This window comes from Nothobranchius furzeri, chromosome 2 (genome assembly GCF_043380555.1).
Source record: "Nothobranchius furzeri strain GRZ-AD chromosome 2, NfurGRZ-RIMD1, whole genome shotgun sequence".
Taxonomy (NCBI): domain Eukaryota; kingdom Metazoa; phylum Chordata; class Actinopteri; order Cyprinodontiformes; family Nothobranchiidae; genus Nothobranchius; species Nothobranchius furzeri.
Window position 1 is genome coordinate 5,336,155 of NC_091742.1, and position 13,920 is coordinate 5,350,074.

At 39.4% G+C, this 13,920-nt stretch overlaps 1 protein-coding gene across 3 annotated transcripts in view; it reads left to right on the forward strand.

Moving 5' to 3' along the window:
- Positions 1-13,920, forward strand: part of fig4a (FIG4 phosphoinositide 5-phosphatase a) — a 70,409-nt gene that overhangs the window by 20,284 nt on the left and 36,205 nt on the right. For all 3 annotated transcript variants that reach the window (XR_011515987.1, XM_015947355.3, XM_054747967.2), the window contains 5 exons: positions 6,351-6,484; positions 8,118-8,234; positions 9,043-9,088; positions 10,063-10,211; positions 11,057-11,223. Coding sequence is in view for 2 of the 3 variants with exons in the window: in XM_015947355.3 (XP_015802841.3) it covers positions 6,351-6,484; positions 8,118-8,234; positions 9,043-9,088; positions 10,063-10,211; positions 11,057-11,223 (613 nt within the window). In the remaining variant the exon portion in view is untranslated. The remainder of the gene's footprint in view (positions 1-6,350; positions 6,485-8,117; positions 8,235-9,042; positions 9,089-10,062; positions 10,212-11,056; positions 11,224-13,920) is intronic.

Below are 13,920 nucleotides of genomic sequence, written 5' to 3' on the forward strand. Positions count from 1 at the left end.
TGATAATGGCTTTTTGATGTTCTTCATGAAGCTTCACACATTTAGTTTTTGTGTTTTGAGTAAATAAAGTTACAAATAGAAATCTCTATGCATTACTGAGGCAAAAATTGGTCTGTAAGGTCTGTGAGAGGTCTGTAATTTTTGTTAAAGGTACACTTCACTGTGTACAATTCCAGGAAATCACATTGTATTATTTTTAAGGAATTTATTTATATATTGCTGCAGAAAATAAATATTTAGCACCTTCAAATCTGGCCCTCACAGTCCAGGTACTACTTATTTGCAAAGCTCTTCTATCTGCCACTTGTCACATGTATTAATGACGCCTGTTTGAACTTATCTGTTTAAAGGACACGTGTCTTTAGGTAAAACTGACCCTGCATGGGGTAAGTTGTATTGTAGTCACAAGAGCTTTTCTCTGTAGTTTAACAGTTCTTGAAATTCTGTCTTTAATATTGATGTTTCTCTGCAGTTTTCTGTAAACAAACATAAGCTGATAAATGTCAGAAAAAGGCAAACCTGACTTTTCCCTCCCTATTTTCATTACATTACAGGTGCTGGTCATAAAATTAGAATACCACGACGAGGTTAATTTAATTCAATAATTCCATTCAAAAGTTAAACTTGTATATTAGATTCATTCATTACACACAGATTGATATATTTCAAATTATTCTTAATTATTTTAATTTTGATAATTATTACTGAAAACTAACATAAATCCCATATTCAATGTCTCAGAAGATTCAAATATCAAATAAGACCAATGCAAAAAAGGGGCAAGACACAAAGGTCATTGCTAAAGAGGCTGGTTGTTCACAGAGCTCTGTGTCCAAGCACATTAAGAGAGCCGAAGAGAAGGACAAGATGTGGTAGAAAAAGTCTACAAGCAGTAGGGATAACCGCACCCTGGAGAGGATTGTGAAACAAAACCCGTTCAAAATGTGGGGAAGATTCAGACTGCAGCTAGAGTCAGTACTTCAAGAACCACTGCGCACAGACGTATGCGAGACATGGGTTTCAGCTGTCAGCCACTCAAACAAGAGACAGCATCTGAAATGACTCACCTGGGCTGAAGACAAAAAGGACTGGATTGCTGCTGAATGGTGCAACGTTATGTTCTCTCATGAAAGTAAATTTTGCTTTTCCTTTGGAACTCAAGGTCCCAGAGTCTGGAGAAAGAGAGGAAAGGCACAGAATCCATGTTGCTTGAGGTCCAGTGTAAAGTTTCCACAGTTAGTGCTGGTTTGAGATGCCTTCTCATCGTCTGGTGTTGGTACAAGGTCCAACCCCATAGAAATCAATGGGGTATTGTGAAGAGGACGATGCGATACGCCACACCCAACAATTTAGACGAGCTGAAGGCAACATGGGCTCTCATAACACCTGAGCAGTGCCACAGACAGATCGACTACATGCCATGCCACGTTTCTGCAGAAATCCAGGCCATAGGTGCCACAACTGACTATTGAGTGCTGTACATGCTCATGCTTTTCATTTTCATACTTTTCTGTTGACCAACATTTCTAAAATACATTTTTTTGCATTGGTCTTAATTGATATTCAAATTTTATGAGAAACAGAATTTGGGATTTTCATAGTTCATCATCAGTACTAAAGAAAAACATTTGAAATATATCAGTATCTGTGTACTGAATGAATCTAATGTACAAGTTTCACTTTTTGAATGGAATTACTGAAATAAATCAGCTTAGTCATATGACCAGCACATGTATACTGCAGTAACACAACCATCAGTCCGTAAGTTGTATTTTATTTTGAAACGTAAAAATGATAGAAACTGAATGTGAAGCATTATGGTAAAAAGTGCTGTAACCCCCATCCACCTTTTAGGAAATTTAACAAAACATTGCATGATTCATTATCAGCACATTTCATCCTCCTTTTTATTTTTTCACCCTGGTGTGCATCACGCTGTACAGCTTCTATTGGGCACACGGCCATATAATTTGCAGCTTGGATTTCGAGCTCACGTTGTCACTCACACGGGGAGCTGTGAGACGAGGGACCAATCGCAGACCTCAGAGGTTCGCACAAGCTACAGCCATGTGAAATTTACAGACCTCGGGGAGTAAGGGAGAGTACCCCACTCCCTCTTTTCACAGTCCACTTAATTCTAAAAAGGGTGAAAAAAAAAGGAATACGAAATTAACCCTTAAAACCCCGATAGTCCATCACTGCCAGAGGAGTACAGGGGTCAGCAGGCAGCTTGTCAAAGCTGACATGTGAATGATTTTATTATAGGTAGCTGCCAGCTTTTGAGGGTGCAAAAAATAGAAGAGAAATAACAGGAAGAATACTGAGTGCACATGGCCAAGCATGTGAATGATTTGATTACCAACCTTTTGAATGTTTACCATTGTCACAAAAGTAAGTTTACAACTTTAGCGAAATGTGGATACATGAAATAAAGCCAGCAAAGACAAGAAATGAAAAAAGAAAATTTTACTCATCATTTCTATCAGTTAAAAACCATTCTCCAGTGCATTTATGTCCACGTGTGGCTGCAGTTTAATCCTCTGCTGAATCTGTTTATTAAGCAGTTGTGAGTGTATGTTGATGTGTGCGTGCAAGCTCTTGTCTTTGCTAAGAAAGTGTGTGTATAACGAGTTCCACAGAGTTTGAGTCAGGAAATGCTCTGGCTGTTTATCCGGTTGCTGTGCTGCTTTTGTCACTGCTGACTGGACGTGCGCATGGAGATGTGAGCTGCTTAATGATGCATCCATGCAGATTATCACCCAGGGTGATGGACCATAAAGGCTCAATGAAGGAATACACATAGAACTTAATGGATGGTGTAATGACGAGTCACCAAGACAGTCTAGGTAAAGTGATTCGACTCTTTATGAGGCATGTCTTTGGGAATAACTCGAGAAAAATAATGGCTTAGTTACAGGGTATCCGCGGGTCCTTGAAAAGTCTTAAAAAGTCTTAAATTAGCTTTTCCTAATTTAAGGCCTTAAAAGTCCTTAAAAATGACAAATAATCCTTAAATCCAGTTTCTACAGGTCTTAAATTACCAAAGACCCAATAAACAAGATTATTTTCTTTCCATAAAATTTTCGTGAATTTCTAGTCAGTGTTCAGCATTTTTGGTGTATGATTTTGGTGTAAGCGGAACCGTACACAGTCAGTTGGTTGTGAAAGGGGGCTATTTTTAGATGAGCACATTAGCTGGTTAAGCTAGTGGGAGCTTGCGCCATGGGGAAGGGCAAGTTTAATGGTAACTGGATGGCTAATCCCAAGTTCCTGACGTGGTTAGCACTGGTTCCTAGGCAATAGCTTGAAATTATAGCTTAAATTTGGTCAAAGTGGCCTTAAAAAAGGTCTTAAAAAGTCTTAAGTTTGGCTCCCTTAAACCTGCAGACACCCTGTAGTTAAAAAGGTACAAAACATGGATTTACACATCTTCATTTGAAATAGAATAAACTTTATTAACCCCACAGTGGATAAATTAACTTGCTACAGCAGCACATACACTTAAGAAAAGGAAGAAGACAATAACACGATTACAGGTAAACACACAAAGGCAGTAAGCTTTTATTGGAACCGTTAACCACTAAAAACAACACATAAAAAGAAAACATGTGTTTCCAGAACTATGCAACATAATGGACACAGACACATTAATGTACATTCGGCATTGCACAAGTATTGAGTACATACTAAATATTGCATTAACGTTATTGTGTAACAGATTAATGCCAGTGCCAGTAAAACTGAGGAGTCATACACTCTTACTGCAGAGGGGAGTGAATGACCTACGTGTGACAGGGTGAGCATCCTGTCACTGTATCCTGACTGATCATGCGCCCTGAATACTTGGCCACAGGGATGTCCGTTTGACTGACTGGTGAGCACGCATGACTCTCACCCGGGAGTCTGGGGATCGAATCCCGCCCGGGCCCTCGATTCTCCACCTTGCCACGTATGGTAGCGTGGTTTTACATTTAGCACTTTGCTTAGATCTCCTTCAGATTTGATTCAGACCCTAGTACATGGTCCAAGACAGTAGAATGTGTCCAGTTCTCAGAAAACTTAGAAAACCTCTTTTAGAATGAAGTCAGCCATGATACTGCTCTGTTTGCACTACATGGGTATTTGGTATTAGTATATTTGGCAGAGGTGTGACCAAGTCACTGCTTTGCAAGTCACAAGTAAGTCACAAGTCTTTCCAGTCAAGATTCGAGTCAAGTCCAAATCAAAGACAATCAAGTCCAAGTCAAGTCCAAAGTCGTTGTGGAAGTTGAAGTCAAGTCCACGTCCTTAACTTTGAATTTTCAAGTCGTAATCAAGTCATCTGTCCAACTTCAATTTAATGACAATGCTAATAAATACATTCCAGAAATAAAGCTTCTCAAAGCTTAATTTATTTACTCAAACAAGCAGAAAGTGCAACAGAAACTGATTATAAACAAAGTGCTGCCTCATTTAGCGGTACAAGATCAAACCCAGAACCAAGAATGATTTCTGATTTTTGTCCATGTCGTGCCACTTTTGTACTGAAATATCAAATATGCTCAAGTCATCATCAAGTCAACAGGTGCAAGTTGATTCAAGTCGCAAGTCATTGGCATTCACGTCTGAGTCAAGTCGTAAGTCTTATAGATTTTATCAAGTCAAGTCAGAAGTCATTAAAATAATGACTCGAGTCCAAGTCATGTGACTCGAGTTCACACCGCTGATATTTGGTATATGTTTGTTACTAGCATAGGTTAGGGATTCTCAAATGTTTTTGTAGGTAACACACTGATATTTTTCACATCAAGGTCATGCAGAAGTGTTGTTGATTGCTCAAAACGATCATCAATCTCTCCCAATGTGACAGGGAGCTCGCTGTGCTACTAACCTGATGATCTCACCCTGCAAACTGTCCAAAATATGGCAGATAATTGTTCTAGTGACGCACCAATATGAAATTTTTTGGGCCGATACTGATATCCGATATTAAGATCACTGTTATGGCCGATAACTGATATCGGCTGATATCGATTTACTGACATTAATGCTTCTAAAATCAGCAGATTTTGTATAGAATAAAAATAATTAAAGCTGAATTTACATTATTTACACACACCACACACATTTACACTTCTGAGATGATTACAATCACTGTGACGTGACTAAACAAATACACATCTCCCCCCTCACCCTCTGAAACAGGCAAACAAATGGAGACAAGATGAATAAAATATCGGTTGATAATATCGGCCCGTTTTTTTTATCGGACCGATACCGATATCGATATGTTAAAAATGACTAACATTGGCCGATACCGATATTGATGCCGATATATTGTCCATCCCTAAATTGTTCATTAATCTTATCTTGCTCACTTTTCTTCTTTAGTTCTGGGCTTTGCCTCTTGTTTGTAATACATTACATTTCGAGGTCTTACTATATAAATAAACTTGAATTGAACTGAACTTCATGACAAGCTCCTAGAAACAAGTTGCTATGCTGGGATCCCTTGCACCTGTCTCCATGTAGCAAGGCAGCTTTATTTGTATAGCGGATTTCATACACACAAGCAATTCATTGTGCCTTCCAGGAGCAAGAACAGCAAGGACATAAAACATTAAACTCAGTGTGACAACATAAAATAACAGATTTCTAAATCATATTTAATATACACAGATAGTTAGATCAAATGTAAATACACAAATAAAATTAGAAGTAAGAAAAAGGCTGAGCAGTTAGAGTGCAGGAGGTGTAGCATAGGACACTTTTATCAAAGGCCGATGAATTCATGAAAGTTAAAAAATTGGATTTAAAAGTTATTAGCATAAAGCTTGCCATCATTTTTGCTTGCAGAACAGGTGGGTTTAAACCTAACCTGAACAGACATCACCCATTCCTACTGTGTGCTTTTGAATTGGTGTCCCCAAACATGATAAATTGCTGCCCAGTTTTTAGTTCTGATTATAGGAGAGTGACAGGGTGATCTATAAATAGGAGCTGAAAAATCCTTTTCAGATTCCTGATGTACAATACGGACATGCAGTAGAGTGTGAGGATATATTTTCCTAAAATTTCACCAAAATCGATTTCTCAGCAGCCTATTTTCTTGGTTTTTGTTTTGCCCTAAGCCTAAAACAGACTTAACTCAGAGCCTGTAAACTGGTCCTTGTAGCTTTTGTCCTCATTTGAGGTTACTGCGGTGAAGACCTGAATAAATCTTGGTGAAAACATAAAAACGTCTACATCTGCTCCTAATATCAAAGGATCTTCATGCATCCTAAAGTGAATTATACCCACCCAAATATAATCTTTGCGTGGCTCCCTGATGATAGCAGTGGCCATTCATGCATCTCTTTGTTGTTGCACAGAAACGCGAAAAAAGGAAGCATGAGAAGATCCTGAGTGAAGAGCTGTACCCCGCTGTGATAAACCTCAACCAGTTTCTCCCTCCAGAACATCGCATTGACTACATCGCCTGGGACATGGCCCGTTATACCAAGAGGTGGGAGCAAATGAGGCAATGACATCTTTCATCAATGTAGCACTTTTCATCGTCAGATTCCAGACATTAATAAGTCATTTTAAAGCAACATATTAAGAAATGTGTATATTTCCTGCTGATTTATAAGTAAATTATTAACTGACCACTATAGCATTTTAAAATGGGCAGTTTGTTGAAAGACTTAACCAAATCATTTGCATACAATAACTCCATAGGTATCAGATATACCATAATGTTAATAATGATGATGTCTTGTGTTTTACATCCTGAAAAGAAAAATCTTACCTCTTTGTAAGCCTTAAAGTGACAGTGTGTATTTTTCCTGGCGATAGGGGGCAGTACATACCTAAAATGTTGCAAGCGAGCAGTATTTTTGTATTGGAGTAAGATTTTACCAACAGATGCCCATTAGGGTCAAAAAGCCCTGGGGAAAATAACATGCACACCAGACGTCCTTTCATCACTGGCAACAATTGAAGTGGTAAATGTGTAAAACAACATTTAAGAATGGAGAAAGTTTTGTAACCGTTTGTGACAAATCAGGAAATGCATTTTGTCCTCATGGGCTCCCATAGAAGAAACATGGCATCTAGTATGGCGTCTGCCAGAGACTTAGACCCGCTCCCATGAAGTTTAAGCCTGATTTTTATGATTATATGTTATGAAGCGGCCAATATATTTCAACAACTGGGTGTCATTTCATTCATTTTCAACAACATTTTGATGGATATTTCCAGAAATTAATGGTGCAAACTACACATTGTCTCTTTAAAGTCTCATTTCTCACTAACTGCGTGGCAATAGCTGTCTCAGTGCTCTTGACTACCATCTGCTCATGTTTTCCTCTCGTGCAGTGATTCCCAATCTGGGCTCACATGGTCTCCCACCAGAACCTGTCACCAGATCTCCTCTTGTTGTATAAAATTGTATGAAGTAATGCATTTAAGCCTCGTCACCGATCTCTTTTCAGTCACAACAGTAAGACTCTTAACGCACCTCATCATTCCTTTAGAACATTTTAAGTGGCAATTCACTCTTATTTAAGTGTCTTTATCAAAAGAGCCTTGAATACTCCAGCTGTAATGATGTGTCAAAGAGGTGCATAGAAATGTTTAGGATATTCAGAATTACTGTCAGAAACTGACATCAGCTGGCTCAAGAAGAGGCCATGGGTAGGTTGTTGCTGTGTTGAAAGGCTAGCTTAGCTCAAATGCCTTCACTCAGTGGTCTCCTTTAAAAGCAGCTGAAGACTCACCTGTTCAAGCTGGCTTTTGTATGACCTTCTTCACCACTCTCTCTTTATTCTGCTCCCCCCACCTATTCCACCTTCCTCAGGATCCACTGATTTCCCTCTTTCCTGTTCACTCTCTCTCTTTCTTTACATTTTTTTAATTACAATTGTCAGTATTTGATTTCATTTTAAATATATTTTAAACTATTTTCTAAATTCTTTTTTATATATTTACATTTTTTGTTTTTGTGAAGCGTCTCGTGATTTTTATCTTGAGAGGCGCTAGAGAAATGATATTTTCTTCTTTCTTCTTCAGTGTGTCAAACGGTAAATCCACAACCACACACACACAATTATTTAGAGAATATATTGGTAGCTTTCCAATTTCTCTTTGCTTTTTAGTAAATTATGCAACGTTTTGGACCGATTGAGCATGATAGCAGAGAATGTGGTCAAGCGAACGGGCTTCTTCATTAATCGCACAGACTTCTACTGTCACACCCTCAGACCAGACGACAGGTAAGTTTGTTTGTTCTGCCCTATGAAAGGTGAAAATGAATCATGTGTTAGATCACCCCCCCTCCCCCCCCCAAAAAACATCTTTCTCATACGAAGTTAATTTTTGAGTGAGTGCCTTATTCTTTCTGTAGAATAACTCTTATGAACAAATCCCAAGTTTGAAGCTGCCCTCGTAAATTATTAATGAAAATAATGATGGCAGCTTTATCGTGGAGAAAATTCTGCTAATGAGCTGATTCGATTGTCGTCTGTGTGCTTTGAGTTCGGCTCCTCCACTGTCTGCATACTTTAATCAGTTTCATTCCTTATTACCGTTCTGTTACGTAACCCTACAGCCAATATTTATAACCCTTTCTTTTACATTACATTCTTAGTTATGCACATTCATGCACCCAGCCACTTCTCCCATTCAGACTCAACCATCTGAAGCATTTATGTGTATGAATAAAAAATAGTATAATAACACGGCACCTGAAGCCTTCACCACACGTTAACTCACTTTAACCAGGTTCATGGAGTACATGTACTTTGCTTTTAAACACATCTCCTAAAATCAGCTTTTATTTGTTTTTTAACAAGTGAATAGAAGTGGAATAACACTACACAAATATAATTTCTTTTTGCACTTTGGAAATTAGTCAAAATTTTCACAAAAATGTTGCTAGAGTTGCACCTTACTCATCTACTCGGTTTGTCTGATGAATGTTTTTGGCTTTTCTAATAGCCTGGATCACAATCGTTATGTGACCTATGTCATTTTTCTTTAGTCATTTTGTTTATCTGGTGAAGTTTAATGTGATTTTTGTAGGTGGCGAGATGTTGGTGGACAAGTTACATCAAGAGGAAGGCTGCAGGTAGGTGACAATGACCCAAGGTTAATAGGAAATGTGTGTTGCAGGTTTTTTTTTTTTTTTGAAGAAAAAGGAAGGATAGCCAAAAACGAAATTAACTATAACAAACAAATGTAATGTCTGCTCTCTTTTTGTTTTCAAAGTTTTATTAATTCTAAGCCAAGAAAACTTCTTTAGTTTATCTGTTCAGAAACGTTCATCTGTTTTAGTGTAGCTGTGAAATTTGGACAAAGTATTGTCAAAGTTTAGTGGGATTTGTGTGTTTGGCTGTTATTTAATTGACATTTATTTTATTTTTGAGTTTTATATATTTTTTGGGGTCTATTTTAATTAAAAAAAAATACTTCAGCACTTTTAGTAACAGTTTATTTTAAAGAGCAAGTCAACCCCTAACAGAGTCTTACTCCACTCCAACTTCCTGTTTTAAAAATACAACAAATGCTATTGGCTGGTAGACCCAAGAGGGTGGAGCCGCTACCAAATACACACACACACACACACACACACGCACGCACGCACACACACACACACACACACACACACACACACACACACACACACACACACACACACACAACACTGTGACAACATAATGTACCAGCTAACATAATGATGTACCTCTTAGCCAATAGCGATGGAAGATTTCAATTCAAATGCAGTGCAGATTTTGTACCAGAAGAGGACGTAACATTGACGGTTTTAGGCAGAATGTTTAAAGTTTAATTAAGATGCACTAAAGTGCCAAATTATTGACTACGCGTGTCTACAACACGATTAGACACTCATTTATATAGTTTATCAACAAAAAGAGTTTTGATTTGGGGGCGACTTGCTCTTAAACAACATTTGCAGCAATGCTATTTAGCTTTATTTTAGGGTTATTTTTTGTACTTTAGATGTAAAACAAACATTTAAAGGTTCCAGTTCACATTTAGTCTGTTTGCGTCTGCTAGTTAATTAAATCCCTGCTGTTACAGACCGGTGTGTTGAGGACCAACTGTGTGGATTGTTTGGACCGAACCAATACAGCCCAGTTCATGGTGGGGAAATGTGCACTTGCTTATCAGCTTTATGCACTGGGAATGATCGACAAGCCCAAACTACAGTTCGATACTGACTGTGTCAGGTAAAGCTCAAGTAGTTAGTCAAGTATTCACCTGTTTATTTTGTATGTTTCATTTTTTAAAGTTATTGTCTAATTATTAAAAGTAGAAGGTGCCATATGTTTGTTGTCAAATATGTCCCCTTTAATTTATTCGTATTTAGAATATAAGTAAAGTTTAAGTCCCATAAGCCATCACACAATGGTGAAATTCATCTCTGCATTTGACCCATCCCCGTCGGGAGCGGTGAGCTGCAGCTGTGGCTGTGCTCGGGAACTATTTGGTGGTTTTAACAGTAAGATATTCAATAAATATAATTTAAATGCATACTTTGCAACTTTTCCTAATTTTAAATCATTTTCTTTAACCAGTATTTGCTAAAACGACCCTTTTCTGGGTCAATGAAAAGTCAGTCAGACCCCCACCGCCCTCTGGCCAGATAATTGCACTTACAACTTCAGAGTAGCAGGCCACCACCTGTTAGACTTAGAAAAAAATAGAGCTGACATGCATGGCGCAACAGTTTGGTTCCAGCACGTTTCCTGCATGTTTTAGATCATGATCACAGCTGATTTGTTTGATTTAGTGGTGAACTGCTCCTGTAGACACTAATGAAGGCTGAGGAGACATTTCAGCTGTTCAAATAAGGTGGTAAAAAGATAAAAGCACAGCGAGGAGATAAGTTTAGTTTTTTGTTCTACTAAATGGACACTAGGAGGTGCTAAATGCAAGCCAAAACTGCAGAGTGTGCCTTTAAAAGATTTGTCAGTTAAAGTCTTGGCAAATTTGTCACCAAATTGCAAAAAACAATTCATTATTTCCTGTTTGACACAAAGTTTATAACCATGTTTTTCTCCGTGTGGTTCAGGTTGTTTGAGGAGCTGTACGAGGACCACGGAGACACTTTGTCTTTGCAGTATGGAGGCTCTCAGTTGGTCCACAGGGTGAAGACTTACCGCAAGATCGCACCATGGACGCAGCACTCCAAAGACATCATGCAGACGTTGTCTCGGTACTACAGTAATGCTTTTTCAGGTTAGATCTCCACAGAAACACACATGGACATCAACATTCCTGTCTTCTCAATCAAATTTATACAAAATGGATTCAGACATGAACTATTCAGGGGTTTATTATTCAGATTTATTCGTCAGCTTTCATGTTTCTGGTTGCCGTGGAGACGACATATCGCCCACTGCACGCCACATCCTGACAAATAAACTCATTGCTCAAATAATTTGCCCGTGGCGAATCGTGCTGTTAGACGTGCTGCAGATATGGTATTTTTTTATGTTTTATTTGATATTTTGAAGTGGAAAGACCCCCCCCCCCCCCAACAAAAGGATACACAGTGAAGGATGGTAACCATAGAAACTTCAGAGCTGACCAAAATTTCATCCCAGTACTCCACGTTCCCCCGATTTGCACATTCATTTGTTTTCCATTGTTCAGCGGGATTAGAGACATTTTCAGTTGCTGTGAGGTGAAAGGCCAAAAACACTCTTATCAGTTCTATTATATATAAGGAATCAATAATCTCACTGTGGGACAAACTGGAGTAGCTGCAACAAAAACCGACTGCACTTCACCCAGACAGACCCCCCTGCCATAAAAAGTTGCATCAAATGTGTTTTCCTTTTTTTAATTATAGCATTAAAAGGAAATTAAAATTTCACAAATTGAGAGTTGATTTTTAAGCCTAGGTCTTGCTTTTCTTGTTCACTGCTTGGGAAGCATGTTTTAGATCATTTAGTGCTCTATATTGTTACCTAGAGGAATACGAACGTATTTTCAACCAGGATGTAATTGCTAATCAGTCACTGACACCGATGACGTCAGAGTTCTCATATATTAACTTAGTTTTTCATAAACGACCCCCCCCCCGGTCTCTCATTAGACAGCTGCATATCTATGATATAACAAGTTTACAAAGCTTTTTTTAATATTCACTACTGGGTTCAGAGAAATCAGGAGAAAAGTTATGTAACAGAGAAAATGGTGCTAAACTACTTGACCCACATAACTCCAGGGCCACTTCGAGTGTTAGATTTTTTTTGATTTTCCCTCACTATTAAAGAAAAAAAGGGTCATTGCAGTTGGATTGATTTGTTTCACCACTGTGAAACTATCAGGAGGCACTCCTACACAGCAGAGAGCTCCATCCTCTCTGATCTTCACTCTCCTGACCTAAATCATCCACGCTGATGGGAAGTGGCTGACCAAGTTTGCTTCTGTTCTGTGTCTCCAGACTGATTTCTGCTGTCAAAATGTCTGCAAACAAGTGAACACATTCTGTGCTCATCTACTCATGATTGTAGTTTAGGAACTTTTGAGAAGAAGAAGATCAGTGGATCCTGAGGAAGGTGGAATAGGTGGGGAGAGCAGAATAAAGAGAGAGTGATGAAGAAGGTCATACAAAAGCCAGCTTGAACAAGTGAGTCTTCAGCTGCTTTTTAAAGGAGACCACTGAGTCCACTGATCTCAGGCTCAGGGGGAGAGAGTTCCAGAGTCTGGGGGCCACAGCAGCAAATGATCTGTCATCTTTGGTCTTTAGCCTGGTGCTGCACAACCAGTAGGCTTTGATCAGTGGACCTCAGGGACCTGCTGGAGGTGTAGGCACCAAGAAGATCACCAGTGTAAGATGGTGCTTGTCCATGTAAGGCCCTATAGACCAGAACCAGGATCTTGAAATGTTTATGTTTATGTATTTAGCAGACGCTTTTGTCCAAAGCGACTTACAAGTGATAATCGGCATGTTGCCCTTGAGGCTAACAACAACAATAACAACAACATTGACATCAGTCATGGAGAGGAGGGAACAAGGAGTGGACGGTAGAGGGGGGGACGGGTGCAGGGAGGGTGCTAGTTAAGAAGATGCTCTCTGAAGAGCAGGGTCTTCGGGAGTTTCTTCAAAATTGAAAAGGAAGCCGCTGTTCTGGTAGTGCTTGGTAGGTCATTCCACATTTGTGGAACGATGCATGAGAAGTGTCTGGATTGTCCTGAGTGTGGTGTAGGCACTGCTAGCCGACGATCCTGTGATGACCGGAGCGGCCGTGCCGAGACGTAAGCCTTTGCAAGAGGATTCAGGTAGATGGGAGCCGTCCCATTTCGGACTTTGTATGCTAGTGTTAGCAATTTGAATTTGATGCGTGCTGCTAGCGGTAGCCAGTGGAGCTCAATGAACAGAGGGGTGGCGTGTGCTCTTTTAGGCTGATTGAAGACCAGACGCGCCGCTGCGTTCTGGAACATTTGAAGAGGACTCACAGTACAGCCTGGAAGACCAGTTAGAAGGGCATTGCAGTAATCGAGGTGGGAGATGACAGTAGATTGCACCAGGAGCTGGGTGGCATGTTGTGTTAGGTATGGTCTGATCTTTCGTATGTTATACAGCGCAAAGCATCATGAACGAGCAACAGAGGCAACATGATCTTTAAAGGCCAGGTGTTCATCAATCACAAGGCCCAGATTTCGAACTGCCTTTGAAGGAGCCAGAGATAGGAAGTCATTTTGGATTGAGATATTGTGCTGTGTGGATGGTTTTGCTGGGATGACAAGTAGTTCAGTTTTAGAGAGGTTGAGTTGGAGATGGTGGGATTTCATCCATTTTGATATGTCAGAGAGACAGTTTGATATTCGTGCAGAGACAGAAATGAACCCTGAAGTTGACTGGCAGCCAGTGAAGCTGGAGGAGAAGCGGGGTGATGTGGGTGTGTTTGGAGGACTTGGTCAGAA